Raw genomic sequence first — 23,489 nt, forward strand, 5'->3', positions numbered from 1 at the left:
AGGATCATCGTGGTTACGACTACGATGAATTGATATTCCCTTGCAAGGAACGGTAGGCGACATAAGTCGTAGTACCAGTTAATACTACCCAACGTTCGTGTACATCTATCAGGTACGGTACTGTCCTATAGAGGGACTTCGAAGAAGGACTCTGAAATTGTTTGGAAATTGGTACATTGTATCCATAGATCGGGGTTGGATTCGCCTCGTGTCGAAGTTCTAGACATTAAGATTAAGTTCCCCTATTATTGTTAATTGTTCTATTTTTTAATTTCTTTTTCTTTTTTTAATTCGATTGCCTCTTGCAGTTTTATTTGGGTTTCCCCTATTCCCCTTACCGGTGGCTCTACCACAGTTGAACCAACCACTAACCTGGAGGGCTTGCGAATCAATTACCATACGTGTAATTCGTCTTATTAGGGTCTAAACTTGAAACAGGCACCCCCCACAGCTTCGACTTGTCACGTTTCGTTTTCCCGGCCTGCGATACACCCGCCGACCTTTGGACCTTTCTTTCTTATCTGCCCTGCTTCGCTCACCGTTCTTTTCCATTCCTCTCTCTCCCTTCAACACTCTCTTGTCCTCTGCTTCTTAAATACTGTAGTTTCCCTGCAGCACTCTCTCCTTCTATGCTTAGCCTCGCCCGCAGAACCCTGAACCGCGTCCCCAGCTTCCAGGATATCCTACAAGGCAGGATGACCCACCCAGACATGTAAGTACTCGCGATACTCAGGGGTGTGTTTCGCAATGCACTGACACAGGGTCTTGCCCGACTACAGTTCCGTTGACGTTCTCGTCATTGGTGCCGGCCCTACTGGTTTAGGTGCCGCGAAGCGTCTCAACCAGATTGTACGATTCCCGATCCTTCAGCTACGTTCCCCGAATAATTGAACTGATTGTCGTCGTTTTAGGATGGCCCCTCCTGGTTGATCGTGGACAGCAATGAGACTCCTGGTGGTCTTGCTTCCACCGATGTGACCCCCGAAGGTTTCGTATGTACTATAATCCAATGACTTGGTTAAGGCGGCATGGCTAATAAGGCGATAGCTCTACGACGTCGGAGGTCACGTTATCTTCTCCCACTACAAGTACTTTGACGACTGCATCGACGAGGCTCTTCCTAAGGAAGATGACTGGTACAGCCACCAGCGCATCTCTTACGTCCGTTGCCAGGGCCAATGGGTTCCCTACCCATTCCAGAACAACATCTCCATGCTTCCCAAGGAGGAGCAGGTTAAGTGCATTGACGGTATGATCGATGCTGCTCTTGAGGCTCGTGTTGCCAACACCAAGCCCAAGAACTTCGACGAGTGGATCGTTCGCATGATGGGAACTGGTATCGCCGATCTCTTCATGCGTCCCTACAACTACAAGGTCTGGGCCGTGCCCACCACCAAGGTACTTTAATGCTCCTATAGACCAGTAATGTGCATTAGAAGACAGACTTGCTGATGGTTCACGATATAGATGCAATGTGCCTGGCTCGGTGAGCGTGTCGCCGCCCCCAACGTCAAGGCCGTGACCACCAATGTTATTCTCAACAAGACCGCTGGTAACTGGGGTCCCAATGCTACTTTCCGTTTCCCCGCTCGTGGGGGTACTGGTGGTATCTGGATTGCAGTTGCCGACACTCTTCCTAAAGAGAACACTCGTTTCGGTGAGAAGGGCAAGGTTACCAAGGTCAACGCCAACAACAAGACCGTCCAGCTCGCCGATGGCACCACTGTCGGCTACAAGAAGCTCGTTTCCACCATGTCTGTGGATTTCCTTGCTGAGGCTATGGGTAACCAGGAGCTTGTCACCCTTTCCAAGGAGCTCTTCTACTCCTCTACTCACGTCATTGGTGTTGGTATCCGTGGCGCTCGCCCCGACAGAATCGGTGACAAGTGCTGGTTGTACTTCCCTGAGGACAACTGCCCCTTCTACCGTGCCACCATCTTCTCCAACTACTCTCCTTACAACCAGCCTGAGGCTTCCAAGAAGCTTCCTACCCTCCAACTGGCTGACGGCTCCAAGCCCGAGAGCGACGAAGCTAAGGAGGGTCCTTACTGGTCTATCATGTTGGAGGTCTCTGAGTCCTCCATGAAGCCCGTCAACTACGAAACACTCCTTGCCGAATCCATCCAGGGTCTCGTCAACACCGAGATGCTGAAGCCCACCGACGAGATCGTCTCCACATACCACCGTCGCTTCGACCACGGCTACCCCACTCCCTCTCTGGAGCGTGAGGGCGCACTCACCCAGATTCTCCCCAAGCTCCAGAACATGGACATCTGGTCTCGTGGCCGCTTCGGTAGCTGGCGCTACGAGGTTGGTAACCAGGACCACTCGTTCATGCTTGGTGTCGAGGCTGTGGACAACATCGTCAACGGCGCTGTTGAGCTGACCCTCAACTACCCAGACTTCGTCAACGGTAGACAGAACACCGAGAGGCGCCTGGTTGACGGTGCTCAGGTGTTCGCCAAGGGCAAGTCCCTGTAAGCAGCACGGGCTGCGCGATCACTATAGATCATGACCGGTTTAATATTGAATGATTCAAGGGGTAAAATCTTTAGATATACATTATGGGCAACGGGAGCCATTAATTTCATTTGGAGCGATATTTGGGAGATGTTCATTGCTGGGCATTTGATGTGAATCAGCGTCTTCTACATTCTTGCTAGATTCTTTTTCTATCTATAAATCTTTTCTCATTTTTTTGATTCTAGACTTGAACGAGGTCCGTTTCGCATTGGTCATGTCTTATTATTCAGACTGTTTGATATATAGCTTTTTGGGGATCCTCCAATGTCAAAATACCCTTGTGTTGCATTTTCATGGTTCTGTCTTCATCGTATCCAACCCTGACTCTCACTAGGTGGTATGGCATCGTTACGAAACACGTAGGCATTCCAGAATACCTCGAACACGTAATGTTGAACATGTTCAACCATCACACAAGTACTCCGTACAATGAACAAGAAATTGAACTTCGCACGCACAGGCAAAAATGCCGACCTACCCGCCGCCCTCCGTAACGGAGCTGTCCGCTCGGCACTTAATGCAGTGGGTTTGATTCAGATAACACCACCTGGGTACGGAGCTCTGGCTCACTTACCAAATTCGGTACACAGCTTTAGCCTCAGGGCTGGTGGAGGACACTAAGGAAGGGTCCTCTCCAAGTTAAATTACGATAGACGCATCTACTTCAAGCTCGGACACTGAGATATATCAAGATCTGCAGAGCTATTGATTGCTTGAGATGCACGCGCCCCGAGATTTAATTAACTGCCGACAAGATCATGACCGCCGGTCAGGAGTCGTCGTCCGCTAGTAAAAGTAGTACCATAGTAAAGTACTGGGAACGAAGCTAACATCCCTACGAAATGCCGATCTCCACATCCCAGTTTCGCATCATCCAATCGAAACCGTGGCGGGTAGGACGCGTAAGTTCTCCATACTGAGATGACCTCATCGTCGCTATAATTAAACCATCGTCTCTAGAGTCGGAGATAGATATATTGGAAGCTGTTGCCCTTCGTGTAACTTAAATTCAGAAGGGTAATGTGGCCAGCTGTTAATTTCTGGGCTTATTGTTGCCACAATGGTGAGATATGTGTTGCGTACTCGGGGATTGTGGGTGCTTCGACGTAATCTTCTATCTTCTCCAAGGCGCTTTTTAAGATGCATGCATTGACGGCTCATATTTTACCAATCATCTACCGAGAAATATTTGGTTTGTTGACGCATGTTTCACCCTCGCATATAATGTCGGAAGTAGATTCATCTGACAGATGCGTGTCTCAGTTAGGTTCGCATACAAGTATCTCATCTACTGGCTGATATAAAAAGAGTTCATATTGATTGGCCAGGTAATTCAACAAATACATGGAAATCCCTGACATCATAGTATATTTAGGTACTTTTGTTCTCACGCTTATATCCTCGCATCCTTGCTATCACTTCTATTTCGATCCGCGTCATAGCGATCATCTAGATGTATCTGTATGCACCTCTGGAAGCCTCGATCGCATCTGATGGAGGTTTTCAGATAAATATCCGAAGATCCCTAATGTGCGGCTCATTGGATAGGAACGCTAGTCCATTGGAGATAATGATGACATGATCTCTTTTGGTAGAGATAAGAAGATCGTAGATATGACTTCACTGGTAGTGGTAATCTTATCCAGCTTTAACTGTTCACTACTGTCCTTAATCTCTTACTTTGTTAATGATGAAAAGCTTAATAAACCTGGGCCGATCAATTGAACACTAACAAACATATATCATAAACCTTCATAAGTACAGCGAAAACACAGTTCTGAATATAGCGGTTTATGATCAAAGTAACCCAAGGCCTACCTGAATGCCTGATACCCTCAGTATAATGCTCCAATTTCACGGGAGCATACTATATCCTCAATGATCAGAGCGTCACTAAGTTGAGTAGTTGCTTGTCACGCTCTCCCTATGTGATATCAAAGGAAGTATTCGGCCAAGCCAAGCTCACGTATAGACCATAGAAGCATGGAACTCTAAACGCGCTCGCCCTTATGATTGAAACATTTGAGGTAACCATGATCATTCTCAATGATACCGTCTAAAGCTCAATAATTAGAAGAGGCACTTGCTTGTATGTATATAAGATAGAAGAGAAACTCACCCAGCCTGAATCGCGTTGCCTGTAATGCGTCCGGTCCATTAGCACGTTCGCAATCGAGCTGTGGATAGCGACGTGGTTGCCAAATGGAGCATTTAGAATAGTAGGCGAACCCATTCCCACTATTTATAGTTAGCTAGGACATCTTCGAAGATATATTTTATAAAGTCGATTAAAGGCGCGGGAGTACATGCTTATTCTGTGATTTGAACAGGGAATAGCAATGGTTCAAATCTAATTTGGAAGTGATTTCGGTCCCATCGCCAGCTGTGCAGGTTGCAACCAGGTGATGAAGCGCATCACCTGGTTTCGCGTCATCCTTGGGCTTCCCGTCGAGCTTGATGTCTCTGCAGGAGAAACTGAAGTTACCTGCCTTCGGGTCAACGGGCTTGTCCGGTTCTCCAAACGGCGTAGCCAGGGCTGCCAAAGGCAGGACGATGAAGGGTAGAAGTAGACGCATGGTGTGTAGCTTTGAGTAAACTGATGGTAGTGAGCTTGATGATCTGTATGCTTCTAGAGGGTATCCATAGGGCCTATTTATATTATCCTCAATGTATTGTTGTTGGAGTGGACATTGTATCCGATAAGCGGCTTGAATACATTTTTTCTTAAGATTTGACACTCCCTGTGAGGATGGTTTCTTTGTTAACCTATATCCCAATGCCCCGTCCTTGTCGGGCAAACTGGGCGACGCCACGCGGGCACTGGGACTATGCCTTTAATTAAAATCTTTAGACAGGAGGAAATTACTTCCACTGCGATTGTTGACCTGCCAAGCTCTTCGGTGTGCTAGAAATTAGAAGGCGTAAAGTCTTTTGTGAAGATTCCCCAGATTCGAGATATCAAGGGGGCGGGTAATGAAGAACTCAAATCTCAGCATACTCATATTGGCGAGAACGGGCAAAAACAATTGGAAGATGACACGGGCTCACATTGGGTAATATCATAAAGAGATGGTCTTCTAATTTCCCCCATCTTCTCTTTCCGGGGAACAACTCTCCGACGTTGTCTAGATGAGCAATACATGATCACGCCCGGCCGGGTATGTAGTATTCCCATTAGGTTCTAGACACACCGTGCTAAATATGGCAGTTCTATTTTGGAGTAACTGAGATTGTCTTTGAAGGAACATTTTTGTGCATTCCTAGACACTAACTATTTTGAGCGTGTTTCTTCAAGTCTTGTGTTTTGTGTGGAGTTTTAGTGTACTCATTTACTGTGGTTAATATGATCATGCTGATTCCTAGTGGTCCTGTGCCCTATTACCTTAACCGGTAAATAGTACTTAAATAATGTTCCGGTTTTGACCGAATGTCCTCTCTTTTGGGGCGGTGGGAAAAGCTCCCTAAATAAGGTGGCGGTGTACATTTGACCAAGTTTTGTTCCACTTTACGGATACTCCGTTGCCTGATCTATCATCCATCCAGTACAGAACTGGTTGTACGACGAGAATTGGGGAAGACGCACTTAATTGTCCGAATCTTTGTATTGGTCTCTGCAAGGGTCTAGGTACTGATCCTCCACACCATTCTTTATAAGCCAGATCCAGACCACCCGCTTAAAGTGAAACATACGTTGCGGTTGATCTATTATTGGAAGAAGTAGCCTGGAACTTGTAAGACACCCGGCTTATTATGGGTGCTCTGAATTTCATGCGACCCATTCCAGAAGCTTGCCAGTCCCACTCGAGTCTAGGTGCCTTTATACCATTCACCCAATGGTTTCCGCCTAAGCGAGGCCAATCCAAAGTCTTCAGCCTTGTCTTCCACCTGATGATAGAGCTCAGCCATCATAGTGTTGACTTGATTCTGAAATTGCACAGATGCTCGCATGACATGCTGGCTTGGCTCTCGTTCCTATGCAACTGGTCAATGAGAGACAGAGCCCAAAGGGCCATGAAAGACGACTTACGTTACTGGCGGGTTCCAAGCGGCCGCCATGTGGATCTACCAAATTGTCTTGTCCATTATGCTCCTTTGGACTCGTAGACACCATCAAGTCTGGCTCTACAATAGGTGCCCCTTCACATTGACTACTAACAAGACATCGCAGCGCTGCGTCAGCTTCTCGGTACAACATGGCGCCAATTCGGTCCATCTCTTCTTTAGAGAACATCAAGGCATTAGGCTCTGCCACGCCATCCTCGATCTGAAACAAAAGAACCGAGGCGGCTATTAGTCCTTGCTGTGATTTTCTCTATCGATTGCACATACCTGTGTGGCGGGCAGTGGAGGCTCAATTGCAGTATCATCGTTGGGTGTACCTCTATGGCTGTGTGTGTATGACGCATCATGCTGATCACGTTCGATGCTGCTGGCGGGCAAGTCGCTTCCCTCACCCATATCATATTCATCGCCTTGGTGGTTTCTGTCAATAATTTCGGGAAGAGGCGACGAGCTTCTTTTACCAGAGCCTGTCCTGATATTCCTGCTTGAAGTTATGTCTAAAGACGCCGCATCGCAAGCCTTATGCGGTAGTTCAGCTTCAGATTTTTGGGGTTCGGCATCAGAGCCCTTGTTATGGCGGACTGTAAATCCAACCTGCTCGCCATGTGGTGAAACAGACGTGTCGATCTTACTGCCTTCTGTAGTCTTAAGGGTCTTCCTTGCAGGTTCTGTCATTGGGCTTGCTAGCAAACTGGGGTTCTCATCTAAACATATGTCGGTAAGGCAATCAGGAGACTGAGCTGGAACTTGGAATTGTCTGGGCGTTATCATCTGCGCTCGAAGCTCGAAGTCGACGTCTGCACTTGCTGACTTAGGCAGGGTTGGGGCATGTCCCGTGTTGTCTATCAAGCACATTATTAGCACGCTTCAGTCACACACGTCAGAAGGAGGGGGCGGTGATTTCAGATACCAGTTGTGATCCCCTCTTCTAAGTAGGGGCTATTATCGGCCAGAAATCTGTCTGCTGAGAAAGCCGCAGGAAGAGTTACATTAGAGATATTTGTTCCCCGTGGATAACAACACAGGGAGTGTTCTGAAGCGGGGTGATTACCAGAGGCCACAAAGAACTGCCTCGCCCTTTCCCATGCTGTGTTGATGGAGTTTTCCCATCGCGATAGGGAGTTTTTTGATAAGAACGAGAACAGAGAGTGTGCCTTCAGTGAATGATACAGCGGTTCGGCACAGCACGCCACTAGTGGCTTGACAGGAGATTGCCAGTGAATGCCTTTTGACAATGACCCTAACCCAAGATAATCAGTGTTAACAAAGGATTGATAGTCACCAGTTGCAATTAGCGGATCTGGTCTCTCCACATCTGCACTAGTTGGTGATGAGGATTGTTTTCTATGGGTCATGCGGCCCCATCGTAATTCTTCAGATGGAGATAGGCTATGCGCCTCAATGGATGGAGACACAGAGAAAGAACGGCGATTTCTTTGCCAACTTCCACGTGATGGGCTCTCACTGAACAGTGAATGCAGATCTTTATCACAGCTGGACCCATCAGAGTATGCATATGGAGAGAAGCTATTCGAGTCTACAGATGCACTCTCGTTGTTCTCACTGTCGCTCTGATCTGTATCTTGCTCCTGCCGTTCAACGAACCTGGTATGTCGCAAGAACAATCTTTCCAGACAATCGTGGACATCACTCTCGCCCAGTGTAACACGGGTAGGTTTATATCGAATCATGATGTCTGATGCTGTGGATATGATGTTCCTTTCAATGAGAGCAGCCCCGTCAATTAACGATGAGAGGGTGGTGTAGTTGGATATGGTAAATTATAAGTACGCCCTCCCATATATTGAAGCCAATGGGCACGGCCAAGGAATAAATTATTGCAAGTCACTGCTATGAAATTACAGGTGTTGAATCTTCAAGGAAAGTGCGATGGTGAATCCGTAAGCAGTATGCTCCTAGTACTATGTATGCCTTACAAAGAATGAATAAGTGTTCTACGAGATGTATTCTTGTCGCATTCCCAATCTAGGTAGTAGTTCCTCGTATTCGTCTCCCTTAATTTTGTCGTATCCAGCTTTATTCGAGTCACGATGTCTCTGGTAGTGTAGACTACAACCACGGGATAGAGATGGATATATAATAAGCCGTGGAAGTGGAGCCGTGGCTGTACCCTGTAGAGGTAGGTGGTGGTATCATGTATGGAGTTATATTATTATTATGAGTTTAGTTTTTATTAGAATTCAATTAGATTATTATCAAAAGAACATGTGTTTACTATTCAACCAAGCCAACGGCAAAGCCGAGGTCAAGAGGGCCTGCAGGACCAATGTAAATTCCTTGAACAGAAAAAGACAAGAAAAATCAAATCCAGTCAAAAGAAAATAGAATTAAGCCGGACGATGGATCTTCGGACACTGCCAGCTTGTCTCTAGGCAATCACTTATTTACTACTACTTTTACTTACATACTAGTACTGGAAGAGCTATGGATGCGGTGCTAATAATAAACTGATTTCCCAAAGGAGGACATCCTGACAACCTCAGGCTGCCAACCTTCAGCCTCTTTCTTGAATCTCCTCTTTTTTACCTCCTGTTCTCACCCCTCGTTCACCTCTATAGTTCTTTTTTATTTTTTCTTTTCCTTTTTCTGTTTTTTTTTTTTCTTCTCCCTCTTCTCCATTCGTAATCCGATCGTTTCGCTTCTTTTCTGTTTCCTATTCTTTTATTTCCTCTCGAATTTTATTCTGGATTTGAAAGAGAGTTCAGGATACAAGTTCTATCTATACCTACGAGTGTCGTTAGTTGTATCATGTATCATCCGCAACTCCCCCGACCGCCGCCATAGTCCGTCGGCCACCCCTCTATATTCGCAGGAGGCTCTACTCTATTATTATCTCTCTCCTACACTCCCTTTCTTGACCACCACCATTTCCCCTCGTCCTCTTCCTCCTCCTTTTCGCTCTCCATCCTTTTTTATTTCCCTCACCCTCTCGGGTATCACGGCGTGGTGGATTCTCTGGCTATAAGCCGCGCCCAAAAACCCCGTCCGCCCCCCGTATCTCTTTTTCCGCCCCCCTTTCGACCTCCATCGTGATCTCTCCATAACCACCTGTGCCCATTATGGATGGGGATCTCAGCCTATCCCAAGCCTTGGGAGGCCTACGGATTGCAAACCCGGACGATTCGTCGTTACATTCTTCCGAGGATGCGACCACTCCCGCCCCGACTGCTGCTTCTGAACCACCAGCAGATTCCGAATCTACGCGCGAATCGACTCGGTCCGAACAACTAGACGATCATCTGTCGACAACACCACCCCAGCCGTCGATACCACCTTCCACGGAATATCTTCACGATGCCCCAGCTACAACTGAGCCGTTGGCTAAGCCAGTTGAGAATCCAAGTTCAACATATCTTCCTCAGACCGATTCACCGCAGCAAGCTGCCCAACAATCTCCCGCCTATATTTCCCAACAACCATACCCTCAACCATCACAACAGAACCGCTCTTTGGGCTCCTCTCGTCCTTTGTCGGGCCTCTACGCGTATGCGAATGGGTCTACGTCGACATTAGCGGCCCGGGAGGGTTCTTATCGGATTCGTACCGATTCCGCTGCATCGTCCGCCTCCGAAAGCCTGGCCCGGGCGGAATCCCGTGGTGGTTCTGCAGCTTACCAGGCAGGAGTGCCAGTACGCGATAATAGCCACAGTGATCGGTCATATAGGACAGCGCAGCTACCGATAGGCAATGGGCCCATGGTGATGCGCCAGCCGTCCCGTGCTCGCGCGCGTCCGTCGGGGGCTCCACAACTCGCTGGACCCCCGTATGGGGTGGAAAATGGCCAATCCTCGAACGGCGAGGACTGGCATGACCGAGGTGCCGCTGTTGCAGTGAGGCAAGAGATTGATGCCAACGGGAAGCCTGTTGCTCGTTACATCAAAAAGGGCGTCCGCGACTTTTCGTTCGGAAGCACACTGGGGGAAGGCTCATACAGCACTGTTGTGCTCGGGACAGATCGTCAAACGCTCAAGGAATACGCTATCAAGATTTTGGACAAGAGGCACATCATCAAAGAGAAGAAGGTGAAATATGTGAATATCGAGAAGGATACCCTGAATCGGCTTACCGAACATCCTGGAATCGTCCGACTTTATTATACCTTCCAAGATGAACGCTCGTTGTATTTTGTGTTGGATCTTTGCAAGGGTGGTGAATTGTTGGGAGTGCTGAAACGCATGACCACTTTTGACGAAGAGTGCACGAGATTCTATGGGGCTCAGATTCTAGACACTATAGACTATATGCATAGGCGTGGCGTTATCCATCGCGATCTGAAGCCGGAGAACGTTCTTCTTGACAGCCAGATGCACATCAAAATCACAGATTTCGGTACAGCAAAGATTCTCAAGGGCCAGCGCAAACCAGATCCGAGCACGAGTGGGGTGCCACCATTGGAGTCGACAGACATCCCTGAAGAAGAGCGTGCAAGTTCCTTTGTTGGTACGGCTGAGTATGTCAGCCCCGAACTATTAACAGACAAGAATGCGTGCAAGGCAAGTGACCTGTGGGCATTTGGCTGCATCATCTATCAACTCTTGGCTGGTCGCCCCCCTTTCAAAGCAGCGAACGAATACCTGACTTTCCAAAAAATCGTCGGACTCGAGTATGAATTTCCTCTCGGTTTCCCTGCTGTTGCCCGTGACCTCGTCGAGCGTCTTCTTGTATTGGACCCGACTCGCCGGCTGCCAATCGAACACATCAAGAGCCACGAGTTCTTCCGGGGGATGACCTGGGGCCCGGATTTGTGGAAACAAAAAGCGCCTCGTCTCAAAGCTTATGTTCCTCCACCTCGCGAACCGATCAAATTGAACGGAGCGGGTGAAGGGGACGCCTTCTCTGCGGGCGTCAACGCAGGACAATCAAGTACCAACAATGCCAATCCTAGAGTAGTCCCCAGACTTGTCACGGAATTGCCGCCTCCAAGCCAGCTCGATATTGAATGGTCGCCGGTGCTTACTAAAAGCAATGAAAGGATATTAAAACTGGGAAATCTCTTGGTACTGTCTTCGCCAGCTGTGCATAGCCCTTCCACCAAGAGTGGGAGTGGCGAGAGCGAAGCGCCGAAAAAGTTCTCCCGCTTCTTCGGGGGAAGCACAACGAAGAAGCGGCAGAGGCTGGTCATGGTCACCTCCTCTGCACGTATTATCATGGCTGCGGCTGGTGGAGATGAGAAAAAGGCAAAGCTGGAGATTTCTCTGCTATCTCCAGGAACACACTGGCGCTCCTCAACGGATTCGAAAGGTTTCTCTTGCTGGGTCGTTGACACGGTATGCTTATCCTTACATGTGGCATAGCTGAACTGATGCTAACCTGCGTGTGTAGCGTGACAAACATTACGTTTTCGAAGACCCTAAACCATCATCTAGCAACGCAGGCGCGACTGCTGCCAACTCGCAGGAATGGGTCGATTCTCTGGATCGTGCACGAGAGATGGCTTTAACTCAGCAAGCGAACGGAACATACTCGGCTGACGAGGCTTTCCGTGACATATCGTCCGAGCTGTCGAGCCATGCCAACACATTGGACCGTAGCTCTGAGGTTCACCATGAGAACCCACCTGGACGAGCCACTTTAGTTAAGCATCAACCTTCAGATTCGGATTCCGTCAAGGGCAAAAAACGGTTCAGTAGACGCCATTCAAAGAATGGCCTGGCAGCCGTTTTCTAGACGACTTGTTCGCCAGAACTCACAGAAGACTTCCCTCGGCGACGGCCGCAGGTTAGATCTTTCCAACCAATGTCTGAGCGTCACATTTATCTAACATCTCCCGCGTCTGACATCGGGGTTGGTTACTGCGCAGGATCGCAACTTTAAATTTTCTTTCTCTGGTCCCGGACTATAACACAGTTTCTTTGCTTCTACCTGATGTCTCCGGGCTGATGTGACTTGCATACTTTCTATTGTTGACAGGTCTTGGAGTATCACTGATATGGACCCTCAACCAATCACTGTTATTTCCTTTGTCGGGCATTTGCAGCAGTTCCTTTTGTGATGTGATTTTCTATTTTGCCTTGCATCTTTGCAATGATGAGCGTGTTTCTTTTCTTAAGATCGCTGCATTTAGATGGGCAGGAGTACGCATATATCCCTCATCTGGCATCTATTTTTCTTTTCGCTTTGTATTGTCTTGCTTCCTCTTCTGTTTACCTTCTCCCTTCCTTCTTTTTTCCCAACATCATTCTCTCCTCTACATATTGAGATATATATCTTCGCTTGGTCGAAACAGACGATCCACAGAGCCTTGTCGGATAACGCTTTGTCGGTGTACAGAGTTCAATACAGAAAACAATCAGGATAGCCCCCTTTTTCCGGCTCCGACATCTACTCATTCCTGCTTCAGGTTCCGTTTGCTATTATACCATTCGGTTTGTTCCACTGAGCGGATTTTTTTTTTCTTTTCTTGTTTTCTTTCCATAGGAGCTGAATTGATTCCCCTACTATGCGTCTCTCCACCCTGCCAGATTCCCCATCTCCATGTTCCTTTCATTCTACTCGATTTCACCCACATGCATTTCCGTTCTTGTTAAATAGCTTTCCCCTTCAATGGTATTTGATATAGTCGAATTCAAAAATTTCCATTCTGGTTGGATATCTTGTGACTAGCTACTTGCTGTGGACTTGCTCCTATATATCTCTGGGATTGCGTGGAAAAGTCAATTGTTCTACTGGCTATGATGTTATATCTAAAAATCTGTACTTCTTTCAATCTTAGAAAAAAAGACATCCAAAAAAGGAATATCTACCAAAAATTATATTCAATATGTACATCCGTAACATCATACTCATGACAAAAGGCATTATATATAGTGTAAAACAGGATCATATAAATAACCAATCGATGCGCGAATCATCCAATTCCTGAATCCAGTCGAAATCGTCCTCACCATCATCATGAACAAAAGACCCAAAGGGATCACCATCCTGCTGCTGTTGAGCCCGTCTCGAGTCCCGCTTCTGCCACATCAGACTTAGAACCCAGGCTGCGTTGCGGACGTTCACGGATGTGACATCGTAATAAATTGCGCTGAGGGTCTGGAGGAGGATTGGGCGGAGAGAAGGGTCGGTGCATTCTGCGCCGGCGATGAAGGTCGGCCAGATAAGGCATTTGAAGTGGTCGTCTGCGACGGGGATTAGCGGGATTTTTTGAATTAGGAGGTTGGTGATGGCTTTGTGGTCGGGTGGGAGGCCTGGGATGGTGGATTTTGCGCGGCCGTGGGCGCGAGGGCGGGAGAGGACGCGGCTGGTGTAGAGGTAGACGGCGGCGCGCCAGATGGTTGCTAGTGCGGTTCGGACGGAGAGGTCGGGGAGGTGGAGGAAGCTTTGCATTTCTTCGGCCCAGGCGACTGGGTCAAAAGCTTGGATGTGTTGCAGGAGGGCTGTTGGGGGTTGGAGGAGGGGGTTCGAGCCCTTTGGGAGGAATGTCGAGGAGTAGTTCATGGCGGGTGGGTTGGTGCTGGGGTCTGGGTCGACGCACCAGCCCTCGTGGACGAAGAAGATGACTTCGAGGAGGTAGGCGGGACATCCTATCCAGGCGGTTTCTTCGAGGCGTTTCAGCGTTTCCGGGCCTATGTCGGAGGAGTAGAAGGGTTTGGAGAGGGAGCCGGGCCTTGCGAGTGTAGCGCCCATGACTTGCATGCTGGGGGTAAATAGTTAGCGATGAGGAAGACGGAGTTCCTCTGTGATTGTTGACTTACATGAGACAACTGTCAAATACGAATGCGTCCAACCAGTCGATCATGCGTTGTGTTGGACTAGATGGGCTTTTGCTTTGCCGGCTCACCAAGAGTTTCTTGGCGCCTTCCAGATGGTACTTCCATGCGCCGTCGCCTGATTCAATTGCATCCATCAAAGCAAGAACCATGATCACTGCTAGGGTCTTGGTATCGTTCTGTTTGAGAGGGTCTTGCAAGTCCAGTGACAGTTGACGGAGAGTGCGTTGTTTCAATTTTAAGAATTGTTCATAGAACTTGGAAGCTGGGCGTCGTGACATGGAACTGATCACCGCCTTTTCAACATCCTGCGGGGATGGAAGGGCCCCAGTGACCGAAGCGCCATCCGACAGCCACGGTGTCGGTGAGAAGTCACAGCTTGCTAGTAACGCATAGTGTAGAGCCCCAGTGGCAGCAAGCGCATGGGCGAGAACGGGGGAGTCACCCACTAAGACCGTTAGATCGCGGTATGGATTCCGAACGTTGGAATAGAACGCAAGACAGCCCACTACATTCTGGTGGACTTGAAGAGAAAGTCAGCTATATGCACCTCGTATCCTCTCTGGGGAAAAATGATCTAGAACTCACAGTGTGAGATGTAGAACCTTGATACCGAATCCATGTCTTTGAATAAAGGATCAACCATGCCCCGCGGCGTGGGAACATGATCCACCACGGAAATGCTCGTCTCTGGAATAATCAAGTCGAAATTGCTTCCCCACTGTGCCGCATCAGGGGTATTATCAGAGGCCAATGTCTGGGGCACATCGTACGAACCAGTATCCAAACTGTCCTGACCCTGGGCGCCAACTTCGGGAGGCGGGGGATCGGCGGCAGCATTAGAATCATCCTCACTACTGCGATCTGAAGTGTTCTGCGCAACATCATCAAAGCTGCGTCCCATCATTTTTCCCCGACTGGCCACACCACCTTTCACCCAGACGAGGGGTTTCTGATAGCCCAGGCATTCTTTCCCCGCATCCCGACACTTTCGACACGTAGGGAGGCCATTATCGCAGATGATGCGCCGGCGACGACAAGTGTAGCAGCCTTTCGTCATGATGCTTTCGAGTCTATCGGGTTGAACGAGTCACTGGTTTGGGGGGTAAGACACCTAGATCCTAGACAATCAACTTGAATCTATTCAAGTATATCGGAGTATGACGCTCGCCATCCTTGGGAATTGGCTAAGAAGAATCGGACATCAGCGGAAGATGGCTGCGCCACTCGGACATCGCTATAGTAGAACAAGGGGGAATAAAACCGCTGGGAAGAAGACAGAAGGATATCTTCGCAAAAATGCGCAATAATGTCGGAAACTTCGCGAGCGAGATGGCGGATAAGCTGATACTCTTCACTCCTGCACTAACCCTGTTGCGGTATGGTCGCCAAGAGGTGTCCTTAAATCTAGCCTAAAAAGTTCCGTCCAGGGCTTCTAGATCACATGCTTCTTTACTTCTACGTCACATCAATCATATAATCACATCAAGTGCAGCAATGCTCCAGTGGATGGGAAGTCCATTTCTGTTTGGGAACAGTCTTACCCGCACTACTTCGTGGCAACCAACTTCCACTGTTGGTTTTTCTGTTTATTCAGCGGGAAAACTAGCACAGGAGCACCATTTTCGTGGCTAATACCTTGGACGTCAAGAACCGAATTAGGATGAGCCACACTATGAACGCTACAAAATTGTCTTTATCAGTATATCGCTCTGATGTATGATGATATCTTCTCTCAAGAATCTTCAAAACAACAGAATCCACGTACAAGTAAGCTCCATCTTCCGCGCAGACAAACTTCCACCTGATATGCTTATCAGTTGCTGACTTGAGATTTCCAGTAGCTGGTTCTCGGTCTTTCTCTGTGAAAAAGATAAGCTCATGTTAACTAACAAGAAGTTTCACTTCTTTGACATGATATAAATAAAGAGTGATAGTACCAGGAGCAGTCAAACATGTCCCTGCCTTGTCCGCCAGGATGAGGTATTCGTCATGCCCTGCGGCAGCAACGACCCAGTTCTGGTCCTCATGGTGCTTTCGTGCCTCCCTGTAACGAGGTTAACCATGTCAGTACTAATTCGCCCTGGGCACCATAGGTTACCGTACCATTGTTGGACTTTGGTATGGTTAGCCTTCTTGGACTCGTCGAGGTCGAGGTATTTCTTGCTGTGCTGGACTTGAAACAAGTATAGACCGGGACCGTTAAAATCATTTATTGGTGCTTCCATATATGAAATTGCTATTATTCAGAGTGGAAAGTATGAAATTAATGAGAAAGTTGAGGCACGAACAGTCGAACAGCGTAGTAGGGCCATTTAAATGCCATCTGTCCATCCCACCATCAATGTGAACATATTCATTCAGACCAGAGGCAGCAGCCACATTCAGTCGATGAGATAATTTGCAGCAATGTTGAAACTTCTCATTCGGCGTATCTCTCACTTGCTGCAAGATGACTCCGCTCTGTAAGCCAGTCCGGGGTCTTCGGGGTTTTGGAACTATACTTATAGGAGGAATCTGGTTGATCATGATCTGCATGTTGGCTCATCCAGTCCAGGTTGCAATTTCACGAGTCAACAATAGAATCTCTGTGCACACGAGATACCGGAGAGATTTGTATGATAGGGTAAATGGGTTTAACCTCTAGTGCTTATATGACTACTCTTTTCCCAGCTGATAATGTGAAGATCCGGTGGCATGAAGCGGGGTAGCTATGGGTGATCAGTCGATAAGTATTCTAATGGTCATAAAGAATCCTTTTGCTGGTTAGTTGGACTTGCTATAGTAATAATAGCATATACAGAAGTTTGGATATCTTCCTCTCATAAATTAGTGGCGGAAGTCGTGAAAATAGAGTAAACCCAAGCACACACCAGCACTACTGTGCAAAAGGTATAAGACGCATAAGGCCTGGCTGTCAGTACGAGACCTGGCTGTAGTTTACATGCGTCGTATCCTGGGCATTAGGAACGAAGGTGTTGTTGGGGCTTTGAACAAGGTCGGCGTGCGTTCGTAGTTGCCAAGATCTAAGATATCGAACAATCAAAATTACACTACAAGGAACCAGGAACAATATGATAGGAGGTAAAGCTACACTTTCTTTGTCCGCTTGCATCTTGAGCCACGCTCGGTAATGTCTACGGAGAACGTTTGACAAGCCAGGCCATTTCAACCACAAGATGCAGCGTAGATCTACATGACGTCTCCTTGCCACCCGACATATCCAGCCCCTTAGCGAAAAGATGGACGAGGTATATGCGAGAACAGGCGAGTCCACGGATGGCAAGACTGACTCAGCCACCTCCTGTGTCATACTGGAGTTGAACCGCCAGAGTCGTCCTCCAACCAAGCTGGAGATTGTGGAGGTTGTCCGGGAGAACAGTGTACGATGAAGCAAGGTCGTGTCGTCTCAGTAGATCTTTGAGAAGCCGAATATGTGATTGTATTCGCCCCTATGTCAAGTTCGATAACTGAACATTATTCATCCTAAACCGACTCTTTGAACCCGTTTCGCAAGATCAGAAGCAAAAAAGAGACCGTTTCAAATGCCACGTATGGCTCCAACGCAAATATGCATCACATTCTCAGCCTCCCTTCGCCACGGCGACCTAGGGGATTCCCGGTCGCCGGACGATCAAACCCTCGCAGAGTGCGTTCTTTACGAGCTGGGGTTGGCGTTCATCTATTGTAGATATCAGCCTCCATCGCAATAGCCATGCCAAAGATGTTATCTCCATCGCTTTCTCATACCTTGCGCTTGCCACCGGTCATGGTGACGTTGACGAAACGACGGGTGTAGACGATCCTCTTGCGGGCACGGCCCTTAGGAGTCTTGGGCTTCTCCTGCTTGTCGACCTTGGGAGTGGCGGCCTTGACCTTACCGGCACGAGCGAGGCTGAGAAAAAGGGTCAGAATCTGAAACTTGGAGATATCTTCGATGGAGGGGTCGTGAGGCGAAGGGTTACTTACGATCCGTGGACCTATAACGGTGTAAAGTCAGTAATCAGCATTTCCCCCTGCGAGAAAGAAGGTGTGGACGACTTATTCACATACCTTACCCATATTGACTGTATTTGGCGGATGAACGGGGAAAGGGTTTCGTTAGGTTCTGTCGATGGTGTTGTCGCTGATGATGCCGACTGATTGTGGGCTCGAATTTTTCAGTGTGGTCACGGGTTTGTGCGCTTGTGCGCTTGTTCGCTGTCTCGGCTCCACTTATTTTGGCCCGGAACAAAGTATTGCCTCCACTAAGAGTGCCTGGATGCCTGGGGATTACTGCCTGGCTTTTGACTCACAGTTCGGTTGGATTAATGTTTCTCCGATTGTGGCACTTTTCTTTTTTTGGGATTAGTATCACTTGCCCGCGAAGATCAGTGTCAATTAGGGCATCTATTTGATGCCTGATTGTCAGCGAACGCTGGTGTAAATAGGTATCTAATCTCGTCCACCATTATATTCTTTTACTTCACTTCCTGAATCTAATCGCCTTCGAATTTACTTCACGGACGGAACAGTATGGTTGTGACATGACCTAGCACATTTTCGTCTGCTAGAACGTAATTTGACAAAAAGTCACCAAGCGATCAAAATAATGCCTGCCGATATGTGATACTTCTATACTATGACAGCTGAAGTACCCAATCCGGGAGGCCACAGGCGTATGAAAAGGGTAATATGTAGGATGCATCTATCTATAGTGCAATTATTGAATACACGCCAGGGAGTATCCGCTGTTACCCAGCTTGGAGTTCAGGGCACGGGTGGATATATCGTAAATCCGTCCTCTTGATCTAGTTGAGATGACAATGACGTTATGACTGGGGGCAATTTGAAATCAAAGCCCGACCGAGAGTCAACATTGTGAATATGGTCTCTCTAACTACCGCCAGCCGTGTCTGCGAGACTGGTTGCAGGCCCAGCCATGCATCCAGACCAAAAGAGTCAGTGGGGATGGCATATGGGATCGAACGGAATCACAACTATGAGAGCGATGGATAATCGATGCATAGTAAGAAGGCCCCCACATAGGACCGTAAGTAATAACAACAGCAATACGAGGCAACGCGGCTGGTCCAACAAGTGGAAGGAGGGGAATTACTTGCCGATGTACAGACAACGTACAGAGTATGCGCAGTAGCTTTCGCACAGATCGGGGACCATCACGTATGTCTTAGTAGGGTTACTAGGGTAGGGTTGGATACTACTGTGACTATGTATGTGCCTACTGACAGGGATCGGCGTTTCCGGGAATATGGCGGTCAATTGCATGGACTTGGACGAGACCAATCAACGTCAAACATTTAGCAAGCAATAATTACACCTGGAAACCGAGCACGCAGACTCGGATGTCAGCTCAATTAGGCGTAATGCTAATCTACCGGGGGAAAGAGAACCGACGAGCCATAATCGTCAAGTCGGTCAGCCACCCGGTCCACATGGATTCTATGAGCTATCTAGAGGTGTAATATTTGCACAGCATGCGTTTTCGTGCGTCGTGCTAAGCATAAATGCTCTACTTCCGTCGCGAACACATCATGCATAACCCTCAGTGGAGATGTTTGCTTTGCTAATGCTGAGACAGGTCTTGTAGGTCCACCTCGATCCAAGGATCCCAAGCCAATAATTTACCTGTGGCGTCATTGCTAGTCAGTGTAGATTTCAAGTAATGTATGGAGTAGGTCTTAACCCCGAGGGTGGACGGATATAAGTAAATATTATACGAAGCAAAGGCATGAACGCCGGACAATAAAGTCTTCCAATAGCAATAGGAGACTTGAACTACCACGTTCTAGGTCTGGAAAATAAGGTTCCGAAAGTATAATAATCAACAAACTACCCTAAACTTCTTAGTCGGACGTTCGCTATATTCCTAGGCGCCACCTTCAGCCAGCCTTCAGTGCGACCTTTTCTCATTTAGGAGGTTGCTGAGAGTACTGTGCATCGTTAGCCCCAGATGTTTCAGAGCCTACGATCTACAGTGGGTATTGGTTTTTCGACTGATTCATTTCACTCTTAATCATCTATACATCACAGTGCATGCAGCCCAGAGGCCTTTGAGCAGCTCATAGACGTAGAGATAAAGTGCATGTGAAAGAGAAGGCGACGACCCCTATCAATAGTATCCTTGGTGAACAAGGGAGATAACTACACAGACTACCAATTCGCTGTTTTGCAGTTATGACAGTCGTACTGTAGAAGTGGTCGTCGAAGATAGTGGAAAAGCTTCACTATGTACATCTGAGACGGTTCAATCAACTCCTCGCTTGGACCTCCTTTCCTGGTAAGAACATCGACAGGGTTAATTAGTTACAGGGATCAATTGCTGCTACATGTAAGACAAACACTGATGGACCAACCAACTCAACTACAAAGGAAGACTCATGCAGGTAAACTCCACAATCGATCTCAGCTCTCCACAGCCCCATTCAGACCTTTCCCGTTCACGTCATTTACGCTATTCAGTTCATGCACTCCATTCACACCATTGACCCCCTTCCCTTTATGCACTCCTTTGATCCCCTTCATCGATCCATTCTCATGCACCTTGTGCGCATCATTGCCAGGGCCCTCAGCTACGGAATCCTCGGGAGGTGCTTTTGGGCGCGCCAGGCTTTTCCTGGCCCTCTTCAAAGTCGAAACGACACTTGCGGGGTTGGGCAGATTGGGATTGTCGCCACCCTTCTTGGGGATTGACTCTTTGTCTAGAATCCCCGCTTTGACCATCTCGTTCACACTCGAATGGATCTTGGCTTCGACTGGAATATCCCGCGGGGCTCCCAAGTTGGGTGGAAACCTTCTGGGAACCCACTCTCCTTTCTCCAGTTCTAATCGGGTGAAGATAGGTAGTATCTCTGCCAGGTCTTCATTCAGTATAGTCACAACGCAAAGAAAAAGAAGAAAGGAAAAGAAAGAAAGGAACAGAAGGTGGGGAGTAAAAGGGTGCATACCGAGGATCCACCAGAAGATAACCATCAAGAAAGCCGATGCATGCCCGAACCAGAGACAATCATGTGGCTGATTAGTGTGACGCCTGACTTCCCACGCATTGGTCCCCGGCTCCTCCTTCCCGGGAAACACGCTTTCAGCTCTCAAGACATCTTCGACATTAGTCGTTTGAAATTCCAGCTTACTTTCCGAGCCTTCCAGGTGCAGAACTTCCTGGACCATCCAATTCAATGGTGTATCAGAAAGCAAATGTTTCTGGCCTTTCTGGAGATTGTATCCACCGCCCACATCGCTGTGGTTCCCCGCAAACCACACTTCCTTGAAGTCGGAATTGAGCCCATTCTTGTCCATCATGTAGAGGGCGGGCTTGAACTTCAGCCGTCTCTCATGGATAGACACTGCGTGTCGAATGTACTTGGCGGCGGGCGTCGCGATGTATCGATATGACGTGCGAAAAAAGGGGATCTCAAACTGACCCACACTATTGACACAGTCGAACAAGCCAAGGAAGTGTATACCCACGCCCAGTCGGCAAAAGGTTCTCTTGAACTTCTTCATGAACTCATTCAGCTCCCGATCCTTTTCGGTCTGAGGAACATTGCCGCGGGATTGTTCATAGTTGCTGAATGTCTCCCAGGCGAAATGAACCATTTCCTCATTTCCTCTGGACAGAAGACCCAATTCATGAACCATCTCCGCGAGGAATCGTGCAGTGTAGGCACCACGGGAGAATCCAAAGATGTAGATATGATCACCTTCAGAATAGTAACGCATGAGAAAACGATAGCCGGCAAGGACATGATCGCTAAACGATGAGCCAACTGCTTGATCAACAGCGCTGATGATCTTGGATTTGATCTTGGGCCAGAATCGAACCAGTCCAGAGCTGGAGGACTGGCCTTTGACGTAGGTCCCGATACCGGCTGGCAATGGTTAGTATACGGTTATCTGGCAACAACTACGCTTGAATCTGCAACATACGTTGGTAATAGTGAAATTGATTTGGAGCGTGTCGATCCAGCATTTGATAAATCTTCATGATATTTGTGTCTGATTCATTTCCTTGGAACTGGTTGCCTGTGCCGTCGAAACACAAGACAATCCGACGTGGGTTGTCCCCAGGAGCATCTGTTTCGCTTGTCGCGTGTGGCATTGTGAGGTACGAGTTCAGGAATACAGAGTATTAAGGGTATGAGGGTAGTATCAAGAACGAGACTCTGTGTTGAATGACCGGAAACCCGGCAGTCCCAGCTTATGAATATCTCTAGGGTCTCGGTGATGTTCTAATTGGGATACAAGTCCATGAGAAACACATGTGATATTCAGCTTCATATTGCTTTTCTCCTTATCCCTTTTTCTTTGTATAACCGAGAATATTCTCGCCCCAAGCGCCGGACTTCGCCGCGCTGAGCGGTTGCCATGCGTTTGTGTGCATATATTCTGGGTCCCAATGGCTGCGAAGCAATCGCCGATTCTAGGGATAGATTTATTGCTTGACCGCATCCCTGTTGCAGAGATTTCCATGCAGTGCAACATGATGCACATTCATGCGAAGGATCCCATTGGTTAGAAATGATGTAGCCATAGTCCAGATGCTCAGCTCGGGTTTTCCGGTTCAAGAGGGGTTGTTGGAAAGCCCTCCAATACAGGCTAAGTTATGGAATCTGAAATATACATGTGGCTGGCTGGATAGTCAATGTGGTTTGTGAAATATGTGAGTGGATGTGCGGTTAGCTTCCAGCAATAACTCCGCGGGCACTCGTACAGCAGACTTACAAGGGCATCGGATGCAAGCCCCTGGTAGAAAGAAGCAATTCACAACGCCCAAAAAAGCAAGAGCCAATGTGACGTGTGATGCCGGAGATTCTCGGCTCTCCCTCGTTAGGTATCCACTCTCATTAAAGTATGTCCTTGAGCTGATGAGCAAGGGAAGAGAATTGACTTGACAGTCTGCCTCGGAGCAAGAGTGCAAGTGGCACTGTGGCAAAGTGATCCAGCTTCCTCGTATCGATCTATGCGCAACTGTCATATCTGGTAATCCGAGTTCACGACAGGACTAGACCTTGTCGAGAAATATCCGAACAAAAAGTGGATCTATCAACGAGGAAGAATGGTATATAACCTGGGGGACTTGACGACCTTCTCCCATTTTCCCCAGAAACTCAAGATTTGTTCTCATTGCAGAGACTCTTTTACACTTCTTGGTTGTTAAACTCTGTTGCTTAGCGA

At 48.0% G+C, this 23,489-nt stretch overlaps 5 protein-coding genes across 5 annotated transcripts; 2 read left to right on the forward strand and 3 right to left on the reverse strand.

Annotated features, from left to right (window-relative positions):
- Window positions 1–695: 695 nt before the first annotated feature.
- Window positions 696–2,481, forward strand: AO090012000855 (protoporphyrinogen/coproporphyrinogen oxidase; the record flags this gene model as incomplete). Its single annotated transcript, XM_001727754.3, has 5 exons — window positions 696–712; window positions 780–849; window positions 912–992; window positions 1,048–1,398; window positions 1,468–2,481. The coding sequence occupies 5 exons, from the start codon at window positions 696–698 to the stop codon at window positions 2,479–2,481; spliced, it is 1,533 nt and encodes a 510-aa protein (XP_001727806.3).
- A 7,184-nt stretch (window positions 2,482–9,665) lies between these two features.
- On the forward strand, window positions 9,666–12,273 carry AO090012000858 (PDPK1 family serine/threonine-protein kinase; the record flags this gene model as incomplete). Its single annotated transcript, XM_001727755.3, has 2 exons — window positions 9,666–11,873; window positions 11,929–12,273. The coding sequence occupies 2 exons, from the start codon at window positions 9,666–9,668 to the stop codon at window positions 12,271–12,273; spliced, it is 2,553 nt and encodes an 850-aa protein (XP_001727807.1).
- A 1,152-nt stretch (window positions 12,274–13,425) lies between these two features.
- On the reverse strand, window positions 13,426–14,467 carry AO090012000859 (uncharacterized protein; the record flags this gene model as incomplete). Its single annotated transcript, XM_001727756.3, has 2 exons — window positions 13,426–14,242; window positions 14,301–14,467. 2 exons carry the CDS (start codon window positions 14,465–14,467, stop codon window positions 13,426–13,428), a joined length of 984 nt encoding a protein of 327 aa, XP_001727808.3.
- A 425-nt stretch (window positions 14,468–14,892) lies between these two features.
- AO090012000860 (Zn(II)2Cys6 transcription factor domain-containing protein) lies at window positions 14,893–15,375 on the reverse strand (the record flags this gene model as incomplete). The annotated part of the gene is made up of 2 exons (XM_023236665.1): window positions 14,893–15,005; window positions 15,093–15,375. The coding sequence occupies 2 exons, from the start codon at window positions 15,373–15,375 to the stop codon at window positions 14,893–14,895; spliced, it is 396 nt and encodes a 131-aa protein (XP_023091569.1).
- A 5,345-nt stretch (window positions 15,376–20,720) lies between these two features.
- Window positions 20,721–22,413, reverse strand: AO090012000862 (T6SS phospholipase effector Tle1-like catalytic domain-containing protein; the record flags this gene model as incomplete). Its single annotated transcript, XM_023236666.1, has 2 exons — window positions 20,721–22,183; window positions 22,242–22,413. 2 exons carry the CDS (start codon window positions 22,411–22,413, stop codon window positions 20,721–20,723), a joined length of 1,635 nt encoding a protein of 544 aa, XP_023091570.1.
- Between the last annotated feature and the right edge of the window lie 1,076 nt (window positions 22,414–23,489).

This window comes from Aspergillus oryzae, chromosome 4 (genome assembly GCF_000184455.2).
Source record: "Aspergillus oryzae RIB40 DNA, chromosome 4".
Lineage (NCBI taxonomy): Eukaryota > Fungi > Ascomycota > Eurotiomycetes > Eurotiales > Aspergillaceae > Aspergillus > Aspergillus oryzae.